Source organism: Gouania willdenowi, chromosome 10, assembly GCF_900634775.1.
Source record: "Gouania willdenowi chromosome 10, fGouWil2.1, whole genome shotgun sequence".
NCBI classification, from domain to species: domain Eukaryota; kingdom Metazoa; phylum Chordata; class Actinopteri; order Blenniiformes; family Gobiesocidae; genus Gouania; species Gouania willdenowi.
Window position 1 is genome coordinate 34,107,263 of NC_041053.1, and position 17,180 is coordinate 34,124,442.

General features: G+C 35.8%; 2 protein-coding genes across 2 annotated transcripts; both read left to right on the top strand.

Moving 5' to 3' along the window:
- The first annotated feature begins 324 nt into the window (after positions 1 to 324).
- LOC114470840 (heterogeneous nuclear ribonucleoprotein A0-like) lies at positions 325 to 1,888 on the top strand. Its single transcript, XM_028459173.1, has one exon. It carries the CDS (start codon positions 394 to 396, stop codon positions 1,297 to 1,299), a length of 906 nt encoding a protein of 301 aa, XP_028314974.1. The 5' UTR covers positions 325 to 393; the 3' UTR covers positions 1,300 to 1,888.
- Positions 1,889 to 2,464: 576 nt separating this feature from the next.
- LOC114470801 (kelch-like protein 3) lies at positions 2,465 to 17,156 on the top strand. The gene is given in 10 exon segments (XM_028459131.1): positions 2,465 to 2,506; positions 4,310 to 4,387; positions 4,390 to 4,412; positions 7,034 to 7,168; positions 8,973 to 9,079; positions 9,141 to 9,262; positions 13,056 to 13,218; positions 13,339 to 13,448; positions 15,823 to 15,939; positions 16,956 to 17,156. Coding segments are annotated over 10 exon segments (1,098 nt in total).
- Positions 17,157 to 17,180: the final 24 nt, after the last annotated feature.

Consider the following 17,180-nt stretch of genomic DNA (forward strand, 5'->3'; position numbering starts at 1 on the left):
AAAAAATAATAAAGGATGGATATATACATATATACAAGTACAAGTACTGCAGGTAATAATTAGAATAATTTTAACCTAAGTTATTGAAAATCATTGTCAAATTATACATATTTTTTAATTAAATAAAGTGCTTACAATAATAAAATGTACTGTTGATTCGGTGTTGGAATATTAGCGGCTTTTGAAAACGAATAATAAATGTATGCATTTTACGACGTGACAACAGAGGCAGGCCCACTGATTAGCTCTTTGACGCAGTGTGGGCGGTGCTTTTGGTTCGATTGGACCAATCAGCGAGCTCGACGTCTTACGAAAGCGAGTGACCCGCCCCGACGTCGTTCATTGAAGAAGGAGAAGCAGGGCCGGTGACCGCTCCGTTCATCAGACTCAATCATGACGAATAAGCTGTGTAAGCTTTTTGTTGGCGGGCTCAATGTGGAGACCACGGACGATGGCCTGCGGGCGTACTTCGAGCAGTTCGGGGCCCTCACCGACTGTGTGGTGGTCATGAACCAGCAACTCGGCCGGTCCCGCTGCTTCGGCTTCATCACCTACTCGACGCCAGAGGAGGCCGACGCAGCAATGGCGGCCAAACCACATGTCGTCGAAGGCAACAACGTGGAGCTGAAAAGAGCCATCGCGCGGGAGGATGCCAACAACCCCGATATCCTCGCTAACGTGAAGAAAATCTTTGTGGGTGGTGTTAAAGATCACATCGAGGCCGAGCACCTGACCGATTACTTTTCGCAGTTCGGCTTGGTGGAGAAGGCCGAGATCATCTCCGACAAGCAGACCGGGAGGAAGCGAGGCTTCGGCTTTGTCTTCTTCGAGGACACTGACTCCGCCACCAAAGCGGTGCTAACCAAATACCACACCATCGAAGGGAACAAAGTGGAGGTAAAGAAGGCTCTGACCAAGCAGGAGATGTCCACCGGTGGAGGCCCCCGAGGCGGCAGAGGTCGAGGCAGGGGAGCACCCAGCTTTGGCGGCGGCAGAGGCGGTGGTTACGGAGGTGGCTACGGCAGCGGTTACGGTGGTGGCTACGGAGGAGGCTACAACGGCGGCGGCGGAGGAGGTGGCTACGGAGGAAGCTACGGTGGTGGCTACGAAGAATACGACAGCCAGATGGGGGGTGGGTACAGCAATGGAGGGGACTTCGGAGACGGATATGGACAGCAGCCCTCCAGCTACGGAGCGATGAAGGGAGGGACTTATTCCTTCAGAAGCGGGGCGCCTTACAACAGGGGAGGCGGCGGTGGAGGCTACGGCCGGGGTGGGGGGTACGGAGGTGGGTATTAGCACCCCTTCCAAAAATGTGTCGTATTAAAGGTTAATTTCTGAATGAAACGAACTTGAATTTTTCACATGTAACACACGCCCGGGTGGGGGGTATGGGTGTATGGGGGAAGGGTCTTTCAGAAGAGCCCAATCCGAGTGAATGAATTAGTCCCATGGATCCCACCTGCCCTCCACTTGGATCCCATCTGTCCCTCTATTCCTTAATGGATGCTACTACTTAAAATTGTGAATTGATTGAAACTGCATTTCTTTATTTGGGAAAGTATTGTTTTTTGAACCATTTGTATTGATGTCAGTCTATTGAAACCAGTCACGTCTCTTTTTTTGTTTTCATGCTTCATGAACTCAGGGGTTTAAGTCGAGTTGCCCTCAGCACGGGGTTAAATTGCTTGGGTTTCAGCTTCTTTTTTCTTTTTTTTACTTTTTTGTGGCAAAGATTGCTGCACAAATGTCACGGAAATTTTTCATGAATTAACTGTCCGCCTTCCCGTCCCATTCAAGTTTTCTTAGATTAAAATTGGTCGAAGTTCATGTCTTCAGTTCACTCATGTGTTTTCTGCTTTTATTAAAGTTTTTAAATGTTTTGAAATTCTCATTTTGGGGTCTTGATTTAACAAAGAGTGAGTATTTGTTATCCAACAGGAGTCGCTGTTAGCACGTGTTTCATTCCTAGTTGCCGCCATTTTTCCAGCTGTTCTTTGGTAGTAGGTATGCACTGTCACACTTAAATTAAATTTAAACACTTCTACCACCAGCACGCACAAAAGCTTTCTGATCCAAAACATCCACCCTTTTCCATTAGTGATATATTTAAAAAAATATATAGTTATTAGGCATAAACACCATAAATATAAAACTATTCAAACTAAAGCCCTGCAAAATTTAATGTTAGACGAGATAAATAGATTTAATTAGTCTGTATGAAATAATTTAAGGTATTTAACTATTGTCAAAAGTTTTACTTACTCTTTACTAGTTTTTGTCAATGTACAATGCATCTATAAAACTACACTACACACTTTAATACCATAACTATCAATGTCAAGCAACAAAATGGACAAAAGTAATTTTTAATAATTTAAGGTTGAGTTGATCTCAGTTTTTATAGATTTTAATGTTTCACTATGGGTGAACATGGTTTAGTTTTCAACAAGCTGTGTATAAAATGCATGGCCATAATACCACACCGTTTGTTACCTCTCCCAATGTAATGTCTAAATAATTACAAAAACCCTGCAGAAAAACAATTATTTCTGGTTATATTAAAGTTTATCTAAAATTTACATGCACTGAGTTATATAGTTAATCATTTTCAAGTGAATGTCTTTTGCTTTTGGGGCAAGAGAATGAGATCTGACTCAATATTGGTGACATTTGTTTTTTAAAATTTACTTAAGTCATATTTTGCTCTTCTATGTATAAATAGTATGTTAAGTTTTTAAGACTGACAATATCTAAGCAATAAGATCACTGAGTCAAACACAGTTCACTACCATTTTTACTCCTATATGCACTATTAAATGTTTCAACTTAAATATTTATTATATTTGTAGTAGAAATTAAATAGACTGTACTAGTCTTGTATACATAAAAATGTGTTCAGTGTAAAACCAATAAACCAAATATGTGCACATTTATTTACAAAATAATAAAGTACATGTTCGCACAATTTTATAGCCATTGAGAAAGACTTCATACATGATACAGCTGTGTGTGTCATATTCGGTATTCCAATACTGTACATGTAAAGTCTGTTTTATTGGTACATTGATCCTAGGGCTGGGCAATAAATCTACTTTTCTATTTTGGCATCATAGAAAATGACAATATCGCCAATATCAAGATAGGCCTATATCTTTTCTTTATTTTGACTTGTTTTGATTTATACAAACAGTACAAATCACATCATACTAGTATTTCATATTATTTATAGAGTACAGTCAAACAGTGTCCATTACAATTTTTTCATATTTTTGAGATAAATATTTTATAACTCATTTTGTATTAAAATGTGTTTTAAGAGTCGCTACTTTTGTTACTTCCCAGAACAGCATTAAAAGCAGTTAGATGGATTGTTGAGTGCGTCCTAACCCAGACCTTCCCCTAAACAAGCCACACTACAGAACTCACTCACACGTGCTGTCCCTTATAGGAGAAAAACGCCAAAAGTGGCACATGTTGTGCAGCTTTTTGTTAAAGTAGCATTTTCATCAGCAAATTTAACCCAGAAATGTTTTTCTGGTCAGACTGTGTTGAGTTAAAAATATTGGAATTGATATCATATATTACTGAGCCCCTAAAGTCACACGGATATTTTTTTTATTATTATTGTGTGCTCACGTAAAGGTTCTACGCGAGCGTGTGAAACTAATACGTGATCGCATAAAAGTAGTTCTAAGGGAACACGTAATAGTTTTAAGCGTGCAGGTAAAATCGTAAAGCATAATTTCAGCCTTAGGGTTAGGATTAACAATTACCTTAACATGCTTGCTTATGCAATTCTAGTATTGTGTGTAAATGTTACATGAGCACGCAATTAAAAAAAAATAAATTAAAAACATCCTTGCCTCTTACGCGAACACGTATTAGTATCATGTGCTCTTGTGAAACCTTTACATGAGCACGCAATGAAAAAATAAAAAAATTACCTGTGTCCCTTTCGGGACTCCGTAATATATCGCCATTTTGAGAAAAAAAAAAAATATATCAAGATATGAGTTTTGGTCCATATCGTCCAGCCCTATTTGATTCCTATATTTAGTTATACATTTTTATATCACATGAATAACGGTTTTTTTTCCCTTCTTCTTCACGGATTCTAAAGTTACAGCCTGAGGACCCCAGTTTAAGAACCCCTGCTCTAAAGGGCCACATTGGGCCCCCGAGCCTTTAGTTTAACACGCGCTTTATGACATTGAAAACACATTGTTTTGTTTGTTTTTTTATGCTGTGAATTACTTATATTTGTATGACACTTTTTGATTGAAAGTAATATCAGTGTTTCCAACAGAGTGGTCGATCTTCGCTGATAGACGATCTAAGCGGCTGTCCCCGGGTCTGCTGCTGCTGTGTCGTGTCTGACTCCGGGTGAGGATGGACGGTGTGTCTTTGTGGTGAGTCACTTTCAGGACCATTTTACCAAGCTGTAATCATATATTTCCTAAAGTGTCTTGTCTCACGGTTGTCTGTAAAGCTGACACGGACAGAAGGAGGTCTGTGTTACTTTTTCCTCAGTCAGTCGCGTTGACAGGTTAGCTCATTCCAGGCTAACTAACTAATAACTATCCCAGCTGGATGAGCTCAGCTGTTAGCATACATTAGCATCGATATGATTTTCAATTTTGGAGCGTCATATTAATAATACACGTCCCAACAATGAGTAAACAATATCTGTGAGCTCTGTTTGTGACAGCAGGGAGTTTGAATGATGAGCAGGGAGTGCTAAGAGCTAGCCTGAATGCTAACAACAAACCAAAACTAACGCGGTCCCCTTCATCTTACGGGTTTTAAGGAAAATAGTAAAACACAAATAAATATCAATCAAACAATAATTAATTTATGTCAAATGGTTTATTCCCTCATCAGGACATTAAATGCTACATTATCACCCATTCAAGATGTAATAAAGCCAACACAGTGGAAACTAAGATTCTACATATATAAACTAGAGGTGGGACTCGATAAAAAAAATAAAAATAAATAAAAGTGATAAATTAATCTAAATTAATTTCCTAACAATTTGACACCAGAAGCAAGGTTTTTGTAAATTAAATGGATTTTGATATATGACTTGCCATAAATCGGACGATACGATTCACAATTTGTATGTCACAATATGAAATATCTCGATACTAAACCATACGATAAACATCGCTGTATATCACAATGTCAATAATTACAAATTTCACATTTTTCAAGTATATAATAGTATGAAATACAATTTATTTCAGTTTTGTTAAACTTGCGAGGTACAAGTAAATGGTAACTAACAGTAATTCAAGGACCAATATCAAAAACAAGTAGTATGTTTATCAAACTGTCAAATTGCATTTTTCAAAAAAGTTCAACTTTTGCTTCTACAACAGATTCTGATTCTGTTAAGTTGTTAAATTCTTTAAAAAAAAAAAAGTAACCGCATACGTCTATAAAACTGTCCATTATGCTTTATGAAAATAAAGTGCAATCAGTTTCCATGTGAAAATGTATGTGTTAGCGCAATTAAATGTTACTTTTGTTAAAAAACTTGATTGAAAAAATTGATTTCGACATTTTTTTAATTGATACAATAATCGGACAGTGAAAAATCGCGATATATAGCCGAATCGATTTTTTCTTTCACATCTTATTGTTTTTATTGACTGAATCAATCAAAACAATAAATGAGCTTAAACAACTACCATAAATTGCGTTTATTATTTTCATCACTGAGTGCTAACATAATGTGCAATATGAATAAATCATATTATAATTGCACATTTTGTTCACAAAGCACAACTTTAAATTTAAGCGAGCTGTGTGCATGGTTTTCCAGATTTTTTTGTAAACTTTTTAAAACAAATGGGTTTTTGTGTATTTAAAAAAAAAAAAAAAAAAAAACAGCACTAAGTACAGAACATTCCGGAGAAGTGTAAACTGAAAAGTGCAAAACAGTTAGAATATCTGTGGCCATTGTCCGTGCTTGCTGCTACATGTTTAGCAATGAGGTGGTTTTGAGTGCAAAAAAAAAAAAAAGTGATGAACTGCTTTTTTTTTCTGTAATTAATTAATCAATCACAATTAATGCATTAAAGTCCCATTACTAATATAAACATATGAACACACTGGCTACTTTGATTATGTGCACTGTTAAAGTGCTGCTAAGGACACACACTGTGTTCTGACCTCGAATAATGGTTTAAAAACCTGCTGAATTCCTTCAGATTTTCTCCCCGTATTCCTTCCTCATGTCAGGTTTAATGCTGCATCTTATTTTATTTTATCTTATTGACAACATCATTCAAGTGCATCTTATCCATGATCCAATACTATACAATATTGCAGCCTTGGGTATTAATGGCAGATACCGATATTGATCTCATCACATATCAGCACATTTCATACGTACTTTTATTACTTATTTTGTAGAGTGGAATGTTGGGAAATACTTGATTTACTGATATTACTCAAACAGAGAACAATAGTCAGCAACAGTAGGTATAAGGAAAAAACTGAGCCATTTATGATTATGATTGATGGTTAGATCTCTGGGTTACTTGCAATTTAACCTTAAACGTATGATTATTCTACAACTAAATAAAGTAAATAGCTGATAAATAAGAATAACCTGAAAAAAATCAATAAAAAGTGCTTATATCTGAGGTTTTAGCGGTGGGAACCTCTGGGTACCTCACGATACGCAATACGAAGCTCACGATAACGATTATCTTACGATATGACAATACTGCGATTATCAATATATTGGTCAGAAATAATATATAAAATATATATATAATTTTTTATATCAATACTGAGTGCGAGCATATCGATAATCGATGATCGATGCTGAAATTTGCCATAAAATGAGACCCCTGATGTCAGATTTGTTTTAAGTTCTACGTGTTTTACACTTCACAATGGTATTCTGGTTTTAACAAAGTGTTATTAAGTTGATGTCATCTTTATCTTTCTAGCAACTTAAACAAGTATGGCCTAAGATTAAGCAATGTTTTCTTTGTGGTGACTGATGTTTTATTAGTTTAGAGGCCAGACCGGCCTCGCCACAGCCGACCTGTAATCCAGACTCAGAGGAGGACATGGTGAACGAGGGGATGTACACATGCAGCCGGACACACACCAGGAGAGCCTTCCAGCTGATGAATGACCTGAGGAGGTGCGGTAATGTCTGCTGACGTAAATCTATGAACTAAAAACTGAAAAAAAATATTTCAGTCTTAAACTTTTCTTTAGAAATTTGTGCAGAACTGCTTTATTTCTGATAATCTAAAAAAAATTTGATATTGTATGTGGTATTTCAACAAAAAAAAAAAACAGTTCAACAGTGCATAATTACAATCACATACCTGTTTGGGCTTTTGTGTATTTTCAAAATAAATTTCCCATCATGTTTGCCCACATGTGTAAGATACTGTACATTGTTAAAGAACTCCATCGTTAAATCAATAAGGCAACTGTTCGATGGTCAATCAAATATCAATAACATAACAACACCTGGTAAGTTATTTTAGTATTTTTAATATTAGAAAATCAAAAATAAATATTAATCAGGACATTTTAAAAGTGCCCACACCACCTAATAATAATAACGCTGTAGGAGAAAACAACACTGCTTTTATATAATTATTTGCATGGTATGTTGGTGTGGATTTCTTCTGTCATTAGCTCAATTTAGTAAATACTTTACAAACTTTTTTCCCCAAATTGATACATCTATGTAGACTATGTAACACTCCTAAGAAAGATGATAAAAAAAAAAAAAAAATTCCTGGAAAAATAAAAGCATCAATTGGACCAATTATGCTGTTAACGTGGGTAGAAGATATGTTTTCCAGACATACTTAATGTGTTTGATTCTAATATATTTTTGCAATATTTAGAGGTTATGTATTACATACAGCACTGACGTGCCGTGATCACTATAGGGTGGGGTAGTCAGGGCGTTCCGAATCAAGACCACCAATGTCAACACCAATGACAATTTCATATGTTTCTGCTGGCAAGTGTTTATTCAATTCAATTCAATTCAATTCAACTTTATTTGTATAGCACAATTTACAACAAAGTCATCTCAATGCGCTTATCAAAATATAAAATTCATAATAAAGGAAAAAATCCAACAAGATCCACATGAACAAGCATTTAGCCATCTAACAAAATCAACATCGTAAAACACCATTAAAGAAACATAAACAATTATTTAATGTATCCTCCATACTCTCCATACAAGATATATCTCATGACACGGCAGTGCATCCATTGTTTGTGTTGGAAACACAGAAACACAGAGAAAATAACAACAACAACAACTCATATCAGCCTCAGTGAGGAGCATCCACAAAGCCAATCCTTTCTTTTGTACCATTCACTGAAGAAAATATGAACAATTTTCTGACCTTTCCTTTGCTGAAGGTCTGGTAGCTCAGGTGTTGGTCTGCCATCGTTTAAAAGCTGTCGTTTTTCCTCGAAAAAAAGTTTCTCTGTCGTCTCTAGCGCTGTCATCCTGACTGTAGTGTTATCCCGCCCACTAGCTAGAGAAGGTAGCAGCAGCGGTCATGTGATATAGTAAATGGTTTTCATCTTGGGGAACTGACTGCGCATGCGCAAACACATAAAAACACGCTATGGGAACAGAGGCAGAGCAGCAATGTGCCTTTGGAAAGGGGTGTGGCCTCCTCCTGCCTTACAGCTGTAAGGAAATAGCGATGTTTAGTGATTTGGGCTATGAAAAGCACAAAATGCTAACACTTACAAACTTAAAGGTACTGTAGGCTATCAGAAATTGAAAAATAGATAATTTATAATTATATTATAATTAAAACAAATAATCAAAATATCAACTCACCCTTGGGTAGGCACTGCCTACCTTGCCTACCCTGACTGCATGTCACTGACATACAGTATATTTGAGATCACAATGATGGCTGTTTTAGACGTGTGATGTCTTGTTTTTTCTGCAGTAAAAAGCTGCTGTGTGACATACAGCTGGTCGCGGGAAGTGTTGAAGTGCCAGCTCACAGGGTGGTCCTGGCCTCCTGTAGCCCTTACTTCTGTGCCATGTTTACAGGTACACACACACACACATGCACACAGTGCGGCTGTATCTGTATCAGTTTATTTGTTTCCAGGTGACATGAGTGAGAGCAAAGCTGATCAGGTTGAGATCAGAGAGGTGGACGGTCAGACGCTGAGAAAACTGGTCGACTACATTTACACCGCTGAGATCGAAGTTACAGAAGACAACGTTCAGGTGGGTTCAACAGTTATTGTTTGTTTGGAGTTGACATTTTGCTTAAGAATGTCAAATAAATCTTACCAAATAATAATAATAATAATGCTTTTTTCAAGGAGAGTCAAAGCGTATTAATGAAGTTACAGAAACCTTTATTCATTCAAACTAGTCACATCAGTCATACCAGTGGTGATACATTTCACCCCTACGGCCCCTGCGACCACCACTAACATTCATGAACAATTCATACACATTCATATGAGGCAATGTGGGTAAAGTGCCTTACCCAAGGACACAACGACAATGACTTGGATAGAGCAGAATTCGAACCCCCAACCCTTTGGTTATTGGACGACCCACTCTACAACTGAGCCACGATCACCCTAAATCTGATACGTATCCAATTTTTTGCAACGCGATTGCCGTCTGGACGCTTTCTATCCGACTCCTACATCATCACCATGCAAAAACGTCATAATTCTGAGTCCAAATAGAAGCCGTGTGGAAAAACAACAGCCATAAAAGTTAAAGTTATGAAGTGCTGACGTCCGTTGGAAAGAAAATTTCTCACACGACACACAGTCCTACACTGGACGCCTCAATATTTACTTCTGTAAACACCGTACGTGCTTGCAGGGTCATGTGTCACCTTAGGACCTCTTCTACGCATGCGGATCACTATAGGGTCGCATTCCGTTCATACTGCAAACTGATTGAAGTCTCATTTAATATGTAGTTGTGCATTAAGACCTGCAGTGTGAAGGTCGTGTTCGTGGCGCAATCTCAACACATTATCAAATATTGTCACTCAAAAAAGAACAGATTTAATTTTCAGCAAAAATGTATAATCACTCGCTTTCCACCTGTCTTTTACTCTGTCTGACAATATGACTAATAATCAATGATCAGCTACTGATTGAAATTTAGTCTCCTACTCATTACGTCTCCCTCATTTATCAATATTTGGGGTTAACTTCCTAAGAGAAAGTAACTGCATCATATTGACCATTTTAAGCACTCATACAGTGTAGCTGGGTTCTTGTATTTTACAACTTTTTTATTTATTTTTTATAAACGTTTTAGCAATTAACATTGCTTTGTTATTTTTTCAAGGTACAGCTTGTCTGCTGCCTTGCCCAGATAAAGAAATAGCAAGAATTAAAGGAATAAATGAAGTTTAATGTCTACCAAAAGCTATTTATATTTGTTTGTACATGTTTTTCTCATAGGACTATGCAGGCTCGTTAGTAGAGTCTGATATGTAACAACGACCCAAATTGTTATTTAAAAAAAGAAAAAATATTCAATAAAAACCAAAATGTAACACTTAACAAAATATATGACAAACTCTCCTTAAATACGTAGTCCATCACTTACTGCAACAGATTTTGTCTTCACAATTACAAACTAGCCTTGTTAGAGCCAGATATATAAAACGACCTGAAATGTAACCGAATTGTTAAAAAAAAAAAATGCTTTTCAAAATGTAACAAGTTGTTACAATGTGGGCAAAATGTATTTGCGTTTTGGGCTCAGCATCTTGTTACATTATTGACCAGTTATTACATTTCTGGTTATATTGAAAAGCATTTTTTTTCAGGTCGTTTTTACATATCTGGCTCTAACAAGGCTAGATTGTAATTGTGAAGACAAAATCTGTTGCAGTAAGTGATGGACTACGTATTTAAGGAGAGTTTGTTATATATTTTGGTGCTTTGCTGCAGATCAAACATGTCCGTGTAGCTGACGTGTAATAGCAGATAAGGGGCTGGTAAAGGTTAGGATCTGTGGTTCATAGTTGACTCTTCACTTGTTGTTGTATTCTCAGCTCTACTGTTGGCTGTCGCAGCACAGCTAACGCTTCCTCTGATTATTAGTGCCGGAAACGCGCCTGGAGCGAGGCAGGAAATCCTCTCACTGTTCACAGCGCACCTCCCTGATTGGCTTTCCTATCAACTCCTAATATACACTTTTACTTGTTTTACTCCGCATGGAGCTCGTTCTCTTTGTAATTCCTGCATACTGTTACTGTCCTTTGTGCCATCATGTGGCGGCACATTAGTGACACAGCTGATAGTCAGCAGGTCTGAGGCTTCAGGGCATCACTGCAGAGGAAAGTGGAGGGACAATAATAGTCCCTGAGGATCAGCGAGTGTGCAGGGAGGTGTGGAGATGGTTTCATTGACCTAGTTAAGGAAAAAGTGATTTGGTATTTCAAAGGGATGCTTTATCCCTTCAAATCGTGCCCTAAAAGCACTGAGTGGATGAATGTTGAGGGTTTTTGAAGCATTCAGCATCATTAGAATAAAAATGCATCCATTTGTACTTGAAAAAACCTGACCTGGAACTACCATAAGCACACAGTTTCACCTGAATTAATGCAACAACATCCCTGCAGGTTTTTTACTACCATTCAATTTTTTAAACATTGAACTATAGCTTTGTCGTTGTGACCTATGTGCAGTTTTCTTTTTGTGTCTCCAACCAAACAATTCACTAAACTCTTATTGGATCTAAACACAACTGTAAGTGGCTGTAGAACTGCACCATATATCCTGTATATCAGTGGATCTAAAACTTTTTTGGCCAGAATACTATGAAAAACCAAGTATAGAGCATAATAATGGAATGAATGAGTGATAACACATTTAAAAAAATCCTATTTTGTCAATAAGTGGAATGAGACAATATTTAGTGCCTCTTGAATTGATTTATTTCTATAATTTTTACCATTTCCTATCATATTTTCAGTATGTTGAAATGATGGTCATTTTCAAAATCATTATCATTTTTAACAAAAAAAAAAAAAACACAACATTATAACACACCACATTTTTTATGTTTTCGTTTGTTTATTATCCACTTTTTCCCCTCTCAAGTACCCCCTGTAGTACCACCGCGTACCCCTAGGGTAGGTAGCCATAACCCTTATCCCAACATGATAGACAAATGCACAAAGTACACAAAAACACACAAAATGACTCATAAAACATCAAATGACATCAAAGACAGACACAAGAATACCCAAAACCAGAACACATCACAGAACACTCGAAGGACATACAAACTGTGAACAGAATTACACAAAATGACAGAAAACAACAGCAAAAATGCAGAAAATGCCAGAAGAATACACAAAGTTACAACAAGAACACAAAAACGCACAAAATGAATAAGAACAGACAAAACATCAAAACCACAGACAAAGACTATGATTGTTAATTATTCTAATTTATTCTGACATGAATATTGATCATGTAGCCCTCGGATTAGATACAATCACACCACTGTGATAGAGTTGCCCATCCCTGCCCTTGGGGTACATGTACCCCCATTTGAGAAACACTGCTGTATATCATATCTTATACTGTATATTCACCACATACTGTATATCTGTTGTTGTAACTTGAAAAACGATAAACAATATTGTTTACCTTTAAGCTACCGTTTCTGCTCTCAAAAATGTATCATAAGATAATAAATTCATGGATATTCATGTCACTCTTTCTTTTTGAAAGTTTTCAATCAATTTGGATTTTTTTCTTAAAAAAAAAAAATTTAAAAAATTTATTTTATTTAAGCTTTTTTTTTTTTTTTTTTTTTTTAAAAAAAAAAGATTAATAATAATAATAAAAAAAATATTATTCTTTTTTTTTGGTGTGCTCTCCTTGTGTACCTGGGTACTACTCCTCCGTATTATTTTCCAAAACGCTTTCAGCTCATTTGAGTCTGTGAAGCTCTTCTGCGTGGATCGCTCTTACAATCCCACACAAAAAAAACAACCTATCTCTGCTCTTTTTTCTTGTTCCAGGTGTTGCTTCCAGCAGCCAGTCTGCTCCAGCTGATGGACGTCCGTCAGGTCTGTTGTGATTTCCTGCAGTCACAGCTTCATCCCTCTAACTGTCTGGGTATCACAGCATTCGCTGACCTGCATACGTGCACGCAGCTTCTCGACCGGGCACACGCCTACGCTGGTAAGGTGTTTGTAGGTCGCAGTTGGGAAAAAAAAAAGTTGATGCATTTTTTGTCTGGGAGGTGAGATATTTATTCACGTTGTGTATCTTGTTGTAATTCTTGCTCTTTGTGTCTCTTAGAGCAGCACTTTGCTGACGTGGTGCAGTGTGAGGAGTTTCTGAGCCTTTCTCTGCAGCAGGTCTGCAGTCTGATCTCAAGTGACAAACTCACCGTCTCCACCGAAGAAAAGGTCAGCTGTTCCATCCAATGGGATTCTGAATATTTTAGTTCCTTCTAATAACACTGATTTAATTCTTAACATAAGAGCTCTGTGTATAACGATGCACTGGGAACCAGTCTTGTGGGGAATGTGCCTGGTACACCCTGAGTAAGCTGCACTAGTTGTCCTGTGACCCTGATCAGGATGAGCAGGTGTAAAAGAAGTGTAAAATTTATAAATCTAAGCACAGTTTTCAGAAGTTTAAATCTTACAGAGATTCTTTTAATTAGAAGATGTTTTATATTTAGAAATCAAACTATCAGTTATTTGAAAATGACATTTTACTGTTGATTTAAAGCAATACAATTTATGTACAAGGTTAATGATTTATTTCTTATTATTATCTATCATTTAGGAGTCGATGGTTTCTGTTTATTTGATTTATTTAGGTATATGAACATGAGTTCATGTTTAATTTTTAAAATATAAATATTGTTATTGGTTAATGATTTTGCATTTTAGTGTTAATCTGAGTGTCCTAGTTATTTATATCTGATTTGTATCATCGCTTACTTACATGGTTATGTTTTTTAGATTTAGATCTAGTGGAAATTAGATGTTCTAAAACTTTGTCCTTGTCCTGTGGGGCTTTGAAAAAAGTTGGCCTGACTATGATTGTATTTTGATAACAGGATTATTGACTGTAAAGACATATAATTGTAGTTTTACACACAAAAAGAAACCATGAATTATAATCCATTCCAACAACGTTCACATTAATAGCTGCACCATTTGAAGAAAAAATTTGAGTCTTTTTTTTAAATTTTTTTAAATTGTCCGCAACAAAAAACTCAAATTAATTAAAAAATAGCCTATATATATCGCCCAGGCCTAACATATATATGTAATTAGTGAATTTTCAGGGAACTTTGAGCAGCGTGTGCAACCTTTAAAACATCTCCTATTTGTTCCTGAATCATCTCCTTTACGTCAAAACCTAAAGCAGGTTTCTAATCCAGGTGATATTAAACATTTTTTTCTTTTTTTTTTTTACCATGCTTTGATAGACCACTGTAATACACATACATACTGTATAAGATTTGTTATCAACACTTTAAATTATTTTTGTGATGCCTCTGTATTACAGACATTTTATTCATATCCTGCTGGAACTAAAGGAAAAACACGATTCTTTTAATTTAGCTTTCTTGTGTCTTTCTGCCCGCTCTAAAAATGATAATTCAGAACTTGGATTTGAATAGAATATCTTTATTCTAAATTCTGTTATAGACAATTGAACAGTTTTACTGAAAAAGAAATATCAGCAAAATTATGTTATGGTTTCATTTTTTCAGGAAATTTACTTTGATCTTTTGATTTCTTTCATGATTTCAAAGTAAATTTCCTGGGAATAGTTTGTCTGAATGAATATAACCATAACATTAATATTTCAGAAAAGAAGACAAAATGAATTTGCTGGAATTAAATATCAGCAACGCTTCAATAAATGACAAAATAAATGAAAACATGACAATTGACGATAATAAAGAGGTTTTAAGTATTCCAAATTCCAATCTTAACCTTATTTATAGATATTTACAATAGTTAGAAAATCCATGATTAGATTTCAGATCAACTTTATTTGTATAGCGCAAATTACAACAAAGTCATCTCAATGATTTAGAAACACTATTAACTTAACTTTGAATTTTCTGCTTCTTTTTTCTTGATTTTGTTGCTCTATGGAGGCCTAATCTATAGGCCAATAACTAATGAATAGTCTGGTTCCTAAGGAGGACATGGTGCTAAAACTCATGTAAAATGTATCCACGCTGAAACTAAACACAGCAAACATAGGAAAGCAAACCACAGGGGGCGTTTGTGGTTAACTGTTGTCAATGTGAGTCCTCAGCCAGAACAAATCAAAGCTCAAACCTTTTGATTTAAATATGTGTTGATATGTTTATCAGGGGTGATCAATTTAGTGTTTCTTATAAAGGAGCTGCAAAAATGGGTCGTCCAGAGACTTTAGACCCAGATGTGTGAACAAATGTAAATCAAAGAGTTTTGGTAGAGTAGGTTAGCGCCTTGTTGTGATGTATAACAAAGGTTTTTCACTTCCTATTGTCGTGGTTACAGTGAGGAGAGAGGAATGATGTTTCACAAAGAAATTACAGTTTCTAAGCTACCTGAAGCTTATTGCATTCGACTTTTAAAGTTAATTAAAGACATCTCATCATTGATTTTACTGAGAAACGCTACACAACTTTTTACTTTTTAAGTTTCAACTCATTTGATTCTGGTTTTTAAACTGAGTTTTTCCATTAAAATGCTTTTTAAAGCCTTTGTTTTCAGTTTTCTTTTGTATTTTTGTAAGGAAATTGGCATACTTTTCTGTTTAAAGGTTTTTGAGGCGATGATATCTTGGATCAAACACGATAAACCGACTCGTCTGGAGCACATGCCCAAACTAATGGAGCACGTCAGATTGCCACTGCTGTCCAGAGACTACCTGGTACAGGTAATAGAAAGGAAAAAATATTAAAGAAAAAGTGACACGAATAAAAGATGATGTTTAATAATCGCTGCTGGGTCAATTCTACAAATCACTAGATGTAGATCAACAAGTTTAAACAGCGCTGTAGAAATCTTTATTGCATCGACTACAAGTGAACTTTATTATTTAGTTAAACTGTAAGTATAATGTAATTTATTTATTTTTTACATTTAAAAAAAAAAAAAAACCTGCATCCCCGCTGCGTCCCCAAAACTACACTTTAAGCATACAACTTAAGCAATACACATTTACAATATGCTGCATTTAGTAACTCCTAATCAAAACATATGTTTTTTTCACCAAAATGACTTATTCACATTTTATATAATTTAAGTTAAATGTTTTGAATTAATTGGACAAATCAGTGCAAAATGTATGTTATAAATTAATATAAATTAAATTGGTTTAAAGTGAAACAATATCAAATTAAGTAGATTTTTGTGTTGATTTATTGTGGTATAATCATGTTATATATATATATATTGCGTTAATCTTGATGTTTATTGTTGATACCGCCGTTACCCTGAAAAGGAGCAAGCGGGTCGGGAAAATGGACAAATGCTATATTAAGATTATTGAGTGAATATAGAAAAAAAATTAATGTAAATTATAGTTGGTGTTTAAAACGATGAAATCAATTATTCTTATTTCAAATTAACTAAATCTTTAATAATGTACCTGTTATTTCTGGTAATGGCAGCTGATGACTTGATTGGTTGAACAATGTAAACAGTTGCTGTGTATTGTTGCAAATACTGTCATTTTCTCTCCTTTCAATGCTTTATAAATAACCGAAATAACTCTGTGAATCACGTTAACAATATATTTGAAAATGTAAACAGGACATGTTTTCTGAACCTCTTATTTAGCAATATGGCAAAATAAGTTTGTTTATGATAAATTATATTTAAAGGTTTTTTTGGTGATAGAATGACATACTGTTGATGTGATTTGATGAAATATAAACATTTCTACCTCAGATTGTGGAGGAAGAAGCTCTGATAAAAAACAACAACACATGCAAAGACTTTCTTATCGAAGCAATGAAGTATCACCTTCTACCGGCTGATCAGCGCCACCTCATCAACACCGACAGAACTCGTCCACGGACGCCAATCAGTATCCCAAAGGTGTGTAGATCTTTGAACAGGGCTACGCAAATTCTTATAGGAAGTGTGTGAATGAAAATTCACACACTTCCTAAA